The 13402-nt window shown below is 44.3% G+C and overlaps 1 protein-coding gene across 2 annotated transcripts in view; it reads left to right on the forward strand.

Moving 5' to 3' along the window:
• The window catches only part of tanc1b (tetratricopeptide repeat, ankyrin repeat and coiled-coil containing 1b), a 216250-nt gene that overhangs the window by 157070 nt on the left and 45778 nt on the right, over positions 1-13402 (forward strand). For both annotated transcript variants that reach the window (XM_083641834.1, XM_083641835.1), the window contains exons 8-10: positions 4080-4202; positions 5496-5777; positions 6748-6902. In XM_083641834.1, coding sequence (XP_083497960.1) covers positions 4080-4202; positions 5496-5777; positions 6748-6902 — 560 coding nt within the window. The remainder of the gene's footprint in view (positions 1-4079; positions 4203-5495; positions 5778-6747; positions 6903-13402) is intronic.

Consider the following 13402-nt stretch of genomic DNA (forward strand, 5'->3'; position numbering starts at 1 on the left):
CAATTGCGTCACCAGATGCGCCGGTATTCATGTGACGCAAGCAATCCATGCCCACTATCACATAAACAACTGAGCTCATAAGCAGATTGAGATGTCCTCAGGTAGTATTGATGTTGCATGTTTTGACTGCTAAATCCTAAATAAATAGTTGAAATTCTAATTACCTGCATGTGTGGTTTAGTCAACTATGGTGCTGTCTCCTAATAGCAAGCTGTGCTGGTCAAGTAGCTCACAAGCTTGTTAGCTCACGAGCTAACGACTTTCTTCTTCTCCTTCGGTAAAGACAGCCGCATTGCATTGTGGTATAACCGGCGAAAATGTAGGGTACATTCGCTGTTCACTAGAAATCGCTGTGCATTGTGGGTATTTTATAGTGGACTAAATAGTGAATCAAATTAACAGTTGAGACTTCGGACACTATTAAAAAAAATGGCGACACACTAAATAGTCCACTATTTCTGCCATAGGGACCGATTCTGAACAGGCCTTCTGTCTCTCTCTTCCATCACTGTGTCCGTGTCACCTGCTTCCTTCATGGGCTGTCTCACCTCATTCTCTGTTCTCCTGCCTCCACCCCTCTACCCCACCTCCACCTCCACCCCCCTACCCCACCTCCACCCCTCTACACCACCTCCACCCCTCTACCCCACCTCCACCTCCCTACCCCACCTCCACCCCTCTACACCACCTCCACTCCCTACACCACCTCCACCCCCCTACCCCACCTCCACCCCTCTACCCCACCTCCACCCCTCTACCCCACCTCCACCCCTCTACCCCACCTCCACCCCCCTACCCCACCTCCACCCCTCTACACCACCTCCACTCCCTACACCACCTCCACCCCCCTACCCCACCTCCACCCCTCTACCCCACCTCCACCCCTCTACCCCACCTCCACCCCTCTACCCCACCTCCACCCCCCTACCCCACCTCCACCCCTCTACACCACCTCCACTCCCTACCCCACCTCCACCCCCCCTACCCCACCTCCACCCCCCTACCCCACCTCCACCCCTCTACCCCACCTCCACCCCTCTACCCCACCTCCACCCCCCTACCCCACCTCCACCCCTCTACACCACCTCCACCCCTCTACCCCACCTCCACCCCCTACCCCACCTCCACCCCCCCTGTCAGCCACATTGGATACCAGATCTCTCACTTTCTCTTTTTTCCCCTCCTCTGTATTCACTCCGTTTTTCCCGTCCGCTGCTTGCTTGCCAAAATGTGTGCGTGTGAGAGAGGGAGGGAGGGAGGGAGGGAGAGAGGGAGAGAGAGAGAGGGAGGGAGGGAGAGGTGGGGAGAGAGAGAGAGAGAGAGAGAGAGAGAGCGAGACGGAGAGGGAGAGAGAGAGAGAGAGGGAGAGAGAGAGAGAGAGGGAGGAGAGAGGGAGAGGGAGAGAGAGAGAGAGAGAGAGAGAGAGAGAGAGGGGGAGAGAGAGAGAGAGAGAGAGAGAGAGAGAGAGAGACTGAAGGAGAGAGAGAGGTGGGGAGGGGAAGGGAGGGGAGGGGAGGGTGAGACTCTCCCGGAAAGCGCTGCGCTCAGTGAGCGAGTGCATAGTGCTGTGAGTGACTGAGCGGCAGTGAGAGGGCAGCCAAGCCCTCTGCTCACCAGCTGAATGCTGCCAGTGTGCCTGGATGGAGGCACTGAGGCAGAAGAATCACTCGGTGGCCCTGCTGAGCTTCTCCACTGGGAGGAATCTCCAGAGCCTCATCTAAGGGCCCTCCACCCTGCATGCTGGGGACCAGGGGAGGGCTGTTCAAATCCCCGCTGTCCTTCCCAGCTCTCTGCCTCTGCTGCTGGATGTAAGTAGCTGTTCAGCGTAGCTTCAGGAGCAGACGGACACGGGCGTGCACCATGTTCGTGTTGGTTCTGGACTGTCCTGCATTGACTGATTGTAAAGTGTGTCTGTTTTAACTTGTGTTGTTTTGCACATTGTTGTGGTTATAAAAGTGTCCACCAGGGCATTATTTTCTTCCTGTCAGAGTTGTGTTGACGGTGGCTTCCTCAGCTGACGAGACGGGCTCCAATTAGTGGGACGTTGTGGAGAGGAAGTTTGCGACCAAGTGAGGGAGGGAAGAAGAGAGCGAGTGATTGTTTGTGACTGTCTCTCGCCCAGCCGAGGCTGATGAAGTAGAAAGCAGAGCCTTTGATGCTCCTCTTCAGCAGGACCAGGAGAGTCTGGGTCTCCATGGTGATGGTGGTGTTGTTGCACAGTGAACACAGCGATCGGAGGACAGACCTTGTTGCACTCATTAGTCATTATGCACATCTCGCGTATGTCTCACACTTGAGACGAGGAGCTGAATTGCTTTGGAATCACTGGCTCATTACACTCATTACATGGTTTATTTGCAGTTTCATTCCAATATGAGACATCCACCATTTGGGGGGAAAAGGATCACACCAAATCCAAACTAATTCTGGATAGAAGGTAGGGCTGTGAATCTTCACTGGCCTCACGATTCGATTCGATTACGATTCATCTGTCAACGATTCGATTCGATTCCACGATGCATCTCGATACAGCTCAAAGTATCGAATCCTCAATTTTCTGTATTATTACTGCACCTGGCTACTTTTGCATCAATTAATACAAGCAGTCGGATAAATACCAACTCCCTTTTTTACTTAGAAAGTGCTTTAAAATCTGAATGTCAACAGAAATTTAAACATAAACGATTCAACAATTCATCTGTCCACGATTCGATTTGATTCACACATCCGCATCGATTAAACGCTTCATTTTGACACCCCTAATAGAAGGTAACTTGACCTTCACAATGGACATAAATGTAACATGGATAGCATTTTTCAACAGAACTCTATTTGCACCTCTTTATTTGGTTGGGAAACAATTCTTAGGCACGAGGAAGCCATGAGTAACAATAAGGCAAGCTGATAAAAGAGGCTAATGTATGAGTTGTATATGAGCACTATATCCCTGAGAATGTAATTTCTCTGCAATGTATTACTGGAACTGTGAAGTGTGATCTTTCTGTACTACAGCTGGTTAGCTCTATAGTTAGCCCCTCTATAGTTTTAGTAAAGACAGTGGTTTTCAGTGAGTTCTCTGCCCACTCTGCACAGCCCAGGGGGAGTGTTTGTGGGGACAGACCTCTCACTGCTGTACTCTGTGTAACTGTCACTTTGAATCAGCTTGTTTCTGTCCTGGCTTGGAGATGATGCTGTACCTGCCCACACCACCTCCAGGGAGCTACAAATGCCACGGCACACCGGCAGATGCCATTATGTCCCACAAGATTTGTGTCTTAAAGTCCCTGGAAACCAAAATCCACAAAAACCTTCTAACTATTAAATTTAGGGTCTTATGTGAGTAATTGTGTGTGCCTCAGAAAGTAGTTGACATTACTTTCAACCCTAACCCCAAAAATCGACACTTTTCTACAAGGTCTGGATTTCCATTTCCTCATTGAAGAGAGCGGAGCGCGCGGTGCTAAAATGCATGATCTTATCACGTCATAAGATTTAATTGAATCACACACACGCGCACACACACACTGACACACACACAGTAGCGCTGTGCACTCGCAGCGGCAGAGATCTCTTCCTCTCTGTCAGTAGGCTATGCGCCGAGCAACGCGCACACGCACACGCACGCACACACACACACACACACACACACACACACACACACACACACACACTCCATCTCTCTTTCCTTCTCTCTCTCTCTCCGTTTCCCTCTCTCTCTCTCTCTCTCTCTCGGAGGAGACCTGCTGCAGACGGGACACGCCCACACAGTCCGCGGGAGAAAATACACTCTAAAATCTAATTGATTCTCATGACTTTTGCCATGACTGTCAAACCTAAATTTATATACTTTGCGACGTTGATCATCGTTCAAATTTGGCTGGTGGCTTATTAACATAGGTTCCTGTGATGTGATGAACTCAAAATGCTAAATAATAAAAAAAATATTTCTGGTTTCCAGGGACTTTAATGTGTTTCTATCTTTACAGCATTCAGGAGAACAACATTCAAAATACACTCATTTGCATGCCTCACTCACTCACTCTCTCTCACTCTGTCTCTGTGTCTCTCTTTCTCTACAGCTACCAGTTCCACCAAACTGGAAGACCTGAGCTTTCTTGATGAACAGCGCAACACCCCCCTGCGGACCTCCATACGTCTGCCCTGGCACAACACAGGAGGAAGACCACCTCAGGACTCTAAAGGTAACTGTGCCATCACATGCATTACTGCTGTATATTGATACACATAGGGCAATCTATTGATCATTTGTATGTTTGTTAGCCCGTCATGGTGTTAGCCATGTAAATGGTGGCATCGCTAGCTAGCTATAACCTGGATGCTCTTGGAACGTGAACAAACATCTTAGTTTTATGTATCTGTTATGTGATTGGACCCATTGTTTTTATTTTTCGTATTTTATATGATTATTTTAATAGTTGTATATATTGTGAATATTTCTATGGTTGTCAATAAACTAACTAACTAACTGTGTATCTGTAGATTTGCTAGCAGCTGCTACATACTGGGCTTATACACACACACACACACACACACACACACACACACACACACACACACACACACACACACACACACACACACAAAAACTAAAAATGACTAATAGTGAATGAGGACAACTGCATGGTAATCTTGTAGAATGCAGAATCAGAATCTAGCACTACTGCATGTACCATATGCACACATTTGAGCTGTTTTATCAAGCTCTATCTTTGCTGTTAAAACCACGTAAGGGTTCTTTAGTTCACCCTGCTTTGATCTGCTCACTATGTGTGTTTAAACCTCAGTCTCACTGAGAGAAATCCCACCCAGTGAATATTTAATGAGATGATGAATAATTGACCACGACATCATTAGATACTCAAACTATTTAACCCTCTTTTGAAAAGCTCTCCTTCCCTTTGCACACTTCCTTCAACATAGTTCAAGTTCCTGTGGAAGAAAACATCAACATTGAGGAACAGGCTATAGTTTATACATGTCTCTCCAGGCTAGATGATCCTGTATGCATGCAGATATTTAGATGTTCGCCGGGGGCTGTGAACAGTTTGATGCTGCTCAGCCTTACCTTAGTAGCAGCTCTAGGGCCCTATCTTGGTACAGGCCATATCCCCTATTTACGCTTGCGCACCTCTTTGCGCGTGCCTTAAGGCAGGGAAGATACCCGTCTGCCTTGCGCATTTGTCCAGGTGTTATGCCGAGTTTTGCACCCCTGCCCGGCAGCATCTCCACCTCACAGGACCATATTGTAATGATTTATACATAAATGTAACTGTTTAAAAGTGATATAATTGTCTGGGTAGACGTGACCTCCCTGATTTCTAAGTTAAAACAGCCCCGAAATATGTTGGGGATGCAATTATATATATATATATACACACACAATATATATATATATATATATATATATGACAAATTCCCTTCCCTTATGTGGCTTCCTTTATTGGCTAATAATTTGTTTCATTATCTCCCCCCAGCTCGTTTTGCTCCCTACAAGCCTGTGGACATCATGCTGAAGCCGTTGCTGTTCGAGGTGCCCAGCATCACCACAGACTCTGTGTTTGTGGGCCGTGATTGGCTCTTTCAGCAGCTGGAGGATGTACTGAAGGCCAGCGAGTCCGTCGAGAGCCGCGGCACTGTTGTGGTGGGCAGCGTGGGCTACGGAAAAACCGCCATCGTCTCCCGGCTAGTAGCGCTCAGCTGCCACGGAGGCCGCATGCGTCAGATCGCCTCCAACAGTCCTAGTGCCTCTCCCAAAAGTAATACTTTTTGTTTATACCTGTGGATGTGAGCACCGTTGCAGAATACATATCATATTGGCTAATAGTTTTCACTGTCTATTTGTGATTTGTGGTTTCTTTTAATATTTATATTTCAATATTGTCTTGTAAAGTTGGGAGTGATGATGCCCACTGACACTATGAAACCCCACGTCAAAGCTCCTCCACCAGCTCTTGTTGATCTGATTTCCCCAAATAAGTCCTAATCTGTTACCATCTGTGTGTCATAATTAACATGTGCGATGTGTCATATATATATTATAAAATGTACTTGACAGGGGCTGAACCATTCATATTTCATACAGACAAATGTGATGGCTCGTTGTTAAATTACGGTATTTACATTCCAATAATTTCCTTGGTAATTGTGATTTGATTACTTGATGTTGTATCATAGGCACAATCCACAAAAGGAGATATGCATTTGCAGATTTACTCCTTGTGAATTGACCAAGGATTAGACATACACTACTACCTGTCCAAATTTTGGACACACCAAATTTTTCTTTATTTAAAAAAAACATTTACCACATTTTAGAATACAAATTAAGACAACACAACTATGAAATAACACGAATAGAATTATGCGGTGACCTAAAAAGTGTTAAACAAATCAAAACGATCTTATATTTTAGATTCTTGAACGTAGCCACCGTTTGCCTTGATGGAAAAGCAAAGGCTTTGTAAAGAAAATCATACATGGGGATCAACTTCACTGTTTATATTGGTCTCAGAAATACATTTCAAGCACTTAAACATGCAGTAAGCCTTTAGATAAAAAATGGCTTTAAGATCATGAAAAACATCAGGTTTTGACTGAGTGTGTTGTATGATTAATACCAGTTAGGACATATTATACAGACTCATACTGTATATCGTCTTGATAGTTTCCACGTGTATTAAATGTCTAGATGCATAATCTGACCCACTGTGTGTGATTATGTTGCAGGTGGGGGAGAACCAACCTCAGAGCTTCCTCTGAGCCAGCCTCCACAGCCCACTCCACCTCCCAGTGCCACCAACACCCTGAGGAACAACAGCTGCCCGGGGACCCCCGAGATCCAGAGGTGCAGGGAGGAGGCCGTCAAACGCCTGGCCGCCAAGGTACCACTCCATCTGAGAGCAATCACAGAGGCAACGGTGTCAAGAGTAACATTCTCTCACATGTCCTAACAACTTGATCAATTCTTTAGTATTTTGGTTCATCTTCAAACACAGATGTAAGCCTTTACCACTATGCCAGTTAGCTCTATAAAAAATATATCTGACAGCTATCTATCTACATGACAGCTCAGTAGACTCATGTTATCATATTTTGGTGTGCATCCATCACAGTTTGAGCAGATGAGTTGCAGTCTGTTGTCTATATATTAATCGATGAGCTGGCTTTACTTTCCTCGCAGTCCATTTCTTCTCCCATAGTTTATTTCTACTGTCCTTCATCCACCTTATCTCATCCCCCCCTACAGACTTGCCAGTGATATTCTCCCTCATGACAACACATGCTCATGGTGTGCAGTGTTGCTTTTGAGTATGAGCTGCATTGCAGAAACATGACACTGGTTCCTCTGAGTTGATTTATCTTTGTTTATATTCATTTTGTTTGATATGCAGCCTATGAATTGTAGAGGTTTCTAGGGGATCTGCCGAGTTTGTGAAAGACAGCCCCACCATCGCTCTTCGTTTAAGAGACCTCTCATATCACAGGCTGGTTGTATTTGAGCAGCAGTGAGCTTACTTCAACAAAGTCCTTGTCTCATTTTCAGAAGTGCCATCTTAATACAAGGCAGTGTGAAGACAGAAAACTTCACATCAGGTTCATTGTGTAGACCAGGGGTAGCCAAACTACGGCCCGCGGGCCAACTGCGGCCCGCTGCCCGTTTTTAAGTGGCCTGCCATGAATTTAGCAAAAAATAAAAATGCTAAAAACGTTTTTACGTTTTTCTGTTTTAAAGTTTAAAACGGAAAACGAAAACGGGAAAAAAACTGAAAAACAAAAAAAGACAGAAAACGAAACAGAAAAACAAAAAAACTGTTTCCCCCCATTTCGTTTTTTCAATTTAAAACCATTGAAAATGGGTTATACTTGAGTACCCTGACCTGGTCTATTTATTTTTAAACATTTTTAATACTGAATGAATGTTTAATACTAATGTTATGTTAAATGATCTCTGTCTTAACCTGTTGGCACAGGAAAAGAAAAATTTAAAACATACAGAAATACCCATTGTAATAGGTGAGCACATCAATAAACTATATGTGTCATATATTTATTTAGGTAGAAATAAAATTTTTGATGGCACAAGGGTTTTCTGGTCCAATTTTTTTGCCGCGAAAACTGCCGCGCTTAATATTGTTTGGCCCGCGACTCCTTATATTTTTCTGTATGCGGCCCACAACCAAAAAAGTTTGGCCACTCCTGGTGTAGACTGTAGAGCAAAGACTCCCACAGGGGCATTCTCTATGTTGCCAAGGGAACAGAGTGCAGTATGGTCAGAATAGCCTCAGTCAGGTGTGTTCATTTGTCCTGAGCAGCACGTTGTCTCTTACAGTTCAAAACACGAGGCGCAGTCTTGACGAGTTGGTGGAGCGTGAAGACTTAAGTCAGCTTTGAGAATCCTTTTTGTAATCTTTTCTGTCCTCAGCAGGTTCCACCTGAACAAGCTTTCATTATCGTTGCTGCTCATTAAGCAGAAGCACAATTTGCAAGATACTGTAATAGATGCGCTAGACAATAAAAGCAATACGTAAGACGAGCTAATAGCGTGTCATAACTTTCTATGCACCAAAGACCATATCACTCATTAAGTATCCAATTATTATCAACAAAATTCAGCACTACATCTTGGGGGTGCTACAGTATTATTAAAATCACAGCAGAGGTGCCCTGCTGTCTGTTCTCTTTAGCCTGAATACAGTTTTACAGTTTATACATTTGTCATGTAATTGTTTCCATGCCTGAAAGTTACCTTGTTATGGCATTTTGAATAGCAATCTTCCATTGACTGTTGCACCGTGTGTGGTTACGCCTGTTCTCCTGTGCCATGTAAAAAAACAGCACTGCTGAGCGCTGCACACTGATAGGCTGCTTACTACAAATAGCTGCACATTAATAGTACATTTTAGAAATACTTGCAGTTGGCTGAAACGCTCAGAAGCATTTGAATAACTTCAGGAATGTTTACCCTGCTGACAGTTCAATTGGAAAGAAGTGGCACTACTGTGTCTCAGAGACAGTTTTCTAATATGAGGCTCACAATGGCATTCATTTGATTAGTTTGATCGTTTGTGATGACAGGTTAGTCCAATTGACTAACTGTTTCCCTGTTTGCTCCCCCCCCCCAAATGTTTTCAATTCTTTTTTAATGTTTCTGATTACACCCCATCCTCCCTGTAACCCATCTTCAAAGTTTACACTCCTACTCTGTCATGGATCCCTCTTAAACATTGAAACGGTGCATTAGAAGACTACGGCTTGCCTCTGCCACTGGGAATGCCATGTCTGGTGTGCCGACAGCTCACTTCATGCCACATCTAAATATCTCTGAAACCCAAGCTGTATCCCTCAAGCCGGTGTTTCCAGCAGGCACTCTCTCTCACAGGAGCTCTGTTTCCTGTGATGTGTGAATCCGGAGGCCCATACAGAACAGCTTCTGTTCACATTCTGTCACTTTGATTTTTTTAAATGGCTGATTTGAAATTGCCCTCATAACAGGGGCACCGGTGCTATTATATTTTACGGTTGATCTCAAGTTTAATATTTTATTCATATTGCAGAGGTAGGTATTGTTTCTCAAAAGTAAATTCACTGCTGTCCCAGGAGATGTTGAACGACTGCAGGTGCCGATTTGCAACTCATTTAAAAATTGTATTAACTAATTTGTTGTCCCTAGATCAGGGGTTCCCAAACTTTTCAGAGCAAGTGCCAGTTTGTACCAAAGCACATTTACCAGGGACCACTTCCACTGCAGATAGCACCCCCCCCCCCCCCCCCCCCCCCCCCAAAAAAAAAAGGCTAAATAACAACATAAGGCTACTGGTTCAAAACACACACACACACACACACACACACACACACACACACACACACACACACACACACACACACACACACACACACACACAAACAAACACAAAAGGCTGTGAAAGAGAGGACCTCTATGAAAACGTTTTTTCTCTCTCACCAAAATTCCGCCTACATTTGGAGCCTAACTGCCTGGTTTTAAAACTAAGCCCGCTACACTACAGCCTCTGAAAGTAGATTTTCAAAATCCTGATATTTCCCGAATATTGCAATATTTCCTCAGAGTTCATGTGTATTACGTAAAAACTGTTGACGACTTACCAAATTCATTTTCTGTTAAGATGTATGCTTACTTTTACTGAAGTGGGGCTTTCAGGTCCTTCATCCACCACTGGATAAGAGGGACATGTCTGTGATTGGTACAAGCTCAGGACAGATAGACTCTGAGCACTTTGCTCTAGACATCTAATGTAGGAGAGTGGGGATTTTGAAGAGGCTAAAAAGTGTCATTAACACGTTCACTGCCAACGACGAGTTGAGTCGTCAAACACAATCCAGCGGTTCACTGCCAACGACGAGTTGAAAATCGATTTTTTTTTTGACGGTGGGACGTTGATCTAACCCTTTTACGTCTCCTACACCAGAATTGGAGGTATTGAATGTGTATAATCTATTTTACCGACCCACTGAGTGGCGACATGTCTCTCCACAGTAGAAAGAGGCGACCCAAAACTGGAGGGAAAAGCACGAGGAAGCCGTTCTCATACTGTAAAATTGATGGCGAAAACGCTTTCACTTTCGCGCTGATGCACAGCGGTGGCAACGGTGGGGGGTTCCAAGAATAGATTGGATGCACACTTTGAAACACGCAGCATAAATATGACCAGAATCGCATCAAAGCTCTCAACCAAAACTCCACGAAACGAGCGAGTCCACCCAGACTTCCTCAAACAGCGGCCGCGCAAACAGGCAGCAGCCAGGCAGCAGCAACTTCGTTGTGACACGCCCGCTGGAGAGCCATGGAGGCAGGAGGAGAACACACACGGAGGGAGGAGTTGGAAGCAGAGGGGGGTTTCCTGCTGTTATGGAGGAAATTACTGTTCAAAACTATTGTTTAGATGTCTAGCTCTTACTGATGCCAAAAATGAATGGTTAAAGTGACTGTTCTATCGAATTTCACAAAAAGCCGTTTATCTCTGAATAATTTTTCTGACGCTGAAACCATGCTGTATTCAACTGCTAATGCTTACATAACTACTAACTCTACAAACTAACTCTTTTAGACAGAGAAAGCACACATTCGTTCTTTTGAGATATTGTGTGTTCACAAAATCTTAGCAGAAAAGAATCCTCGGGTCTTGAAAGATGAGCCAGAATCCTCAAAAAAACCCTCTGGCAGAAGCTAACTACAGTAAAAAAAAAACGTCTGGCAGTGAATGTGTTAAAATGGTGGCCATAGACGTTCCATCTCTGCTCTTTGTGGGCTGATGCTGCTAAAAGCTGAAGCGGGGCTCCAGCCTCATTACAGTGGACCTGGCACAGAAACGGAGGAGAGTTTGACATTTGGATGTACTCCTGTTAGGTTGTTGTTGTACCTCCACACAAACACCTGTGTCCATGTGCACAGTTCTGAGTCACATGTAACAAAGCAGTAAACACACGCACACGCACACGCACAGACACAGACACACGCACATGCACACACACACACACACGCACACGCACACGCACACACACACGCACGCACGCACGCACACACACACACACACACACACACACACACACACACACACAGAAATTGCCATTAGATTTTGAAGTGGATAATTCCACATCTTGCTCTATTCATCTCTCCATGTTTTCTTTCATGCCCCCCTGACTGAGCTTTTCCACTCCACTCGTTCGTCAGGGATAATTGCACAAAGAACCATGAGCAGTCTTCCTGAGAGATGATGTGATAGGTGGTTATAGTTGTGTAATAGGGATGTTCATCAATTATCGAAAATCGATAATTGATCGTTAAGGAATTGAATCGATCATGTGGAATTTGGATCGATTATTGTTATTATTATTATTATTTTTTTTTTGCGGACTAGGTTTGGGTGGAATTCGTTCCTCCTCGCCCCACTCCATTGCACAGCCGACTAACGTGAGGTGGAACTTCATATAGTCTCTAGTTTTCTGGCTGGGCACGGGCCTTTGTGCCAACAAAACTGTTTTAAACATGGGGAATTCACACCGGCATGCGCCGGGGACACAAACAAACGCACCCAGCGGTCTGCGGACCTCAGTGAGGCTCAGGCCTGTTGATTTGACTCTTGTGCTGTCAGCTAAGCTGGAAGACGCCGATTGCCTTACATCATGTAACCTGACATGTAACATGTTTGTTTACCTGGCCACAGCGCTAGTGTCTGATATTCTTACTACACAGCGGCATCACCATTATAGCTGGCCGAGAACACGCAACGTTATTACCAGACCAGAGTTTAAAAAAAAATATATATATATATATATATATATATATATATATATATATATATATATATATTATTATTATTATTATTATTATTACTCTATCGATAATCGATTAATTGATCGTTAATTTTCCCGATTTTCGATTATGGAAATTTTTCAAAATGAACATCCCTATTGTGTAACTTAACTTAAAGGCTCTGGTGGACCACCAGGCGGAGCCCCGCGGACCACTGGTGGTCCACGGACCACAGTTTGTGAACCACTGCTCTAGATGACGTTGTTGTTATTACATCCCTCCCAAAAAACACGAGTTTTTGTTTTTCTGGCAGTTTTACTGTGTGGTTAGACAAGTTGATCCCACTGATGTTTCACATCACTGCCCAGAGAAGGCTGGAAGCTCTACTGTAGTGTTTGCTGTAAGTTCAATGGGTTCATCATTTTGCAAAGGAGCAATGAATCAGACACTGTCTGTGGCAAACAATTATGCATTTGAGAGGGAAGTTAAGGATAGGATAAGAAGTCTGAATTTTTAAACATTTGAACTTGAAACTTGTCTTTTTAAAATCCCGTCACCGTCCATTAATTTATTTGATGCTGCTCGTGTCCCTTAATTCAATCATCATCATCATCATCATCATCATCATCATCACAAGTGTCAGTTATGTTCTTCCTTGGCCGCTGCATCATTACATTCAGTGGAAAACCTTTTCTGATCGATGTTCCCGACGCTGTCTGACCACCGTTTTCTCCTGACACGGTGTACTACAAGCCAATGCTATTAGCCCAAACAGAGATGACTGCCATCGTTCCAGGAGAGGGATTTCACTTATGCATCACAGGAAATTAAGACATGTCCAAAAAGGCAGCCTAGCCCAGTGGTTCTCAAATGGGGGTCCGGGGAGACCCCCAGGGGTCCGTGGCACTTTGCCAGGGGGTCGGCGAAACGTTTTCAGGAAAAAAACTATATATTTTTTTGTGTGTGTGCAAAAGCTTCATAGTTCAACGAAAATATTTTATCCTTTAAATCTAAAATGGTTCATGAATTACATTCTAATCTAACAAACCTATCAATTTAAAAGTCTAGCATGTTACCGTGGAAACAATTAAG

Source organism: Poromitra crassiceps (genome assembly GCF_964638095.1).
Source record: "Poromitra crassiceps genome assembly, chromosome: 8".
In the NCBI taxonomy this organism is placed as follows: Eukaryota; Metazoa; Chordata; class Actinopteri; order Beryciformes; family Melamphaidae; genus Poromitra; species Poromitra crassiceps.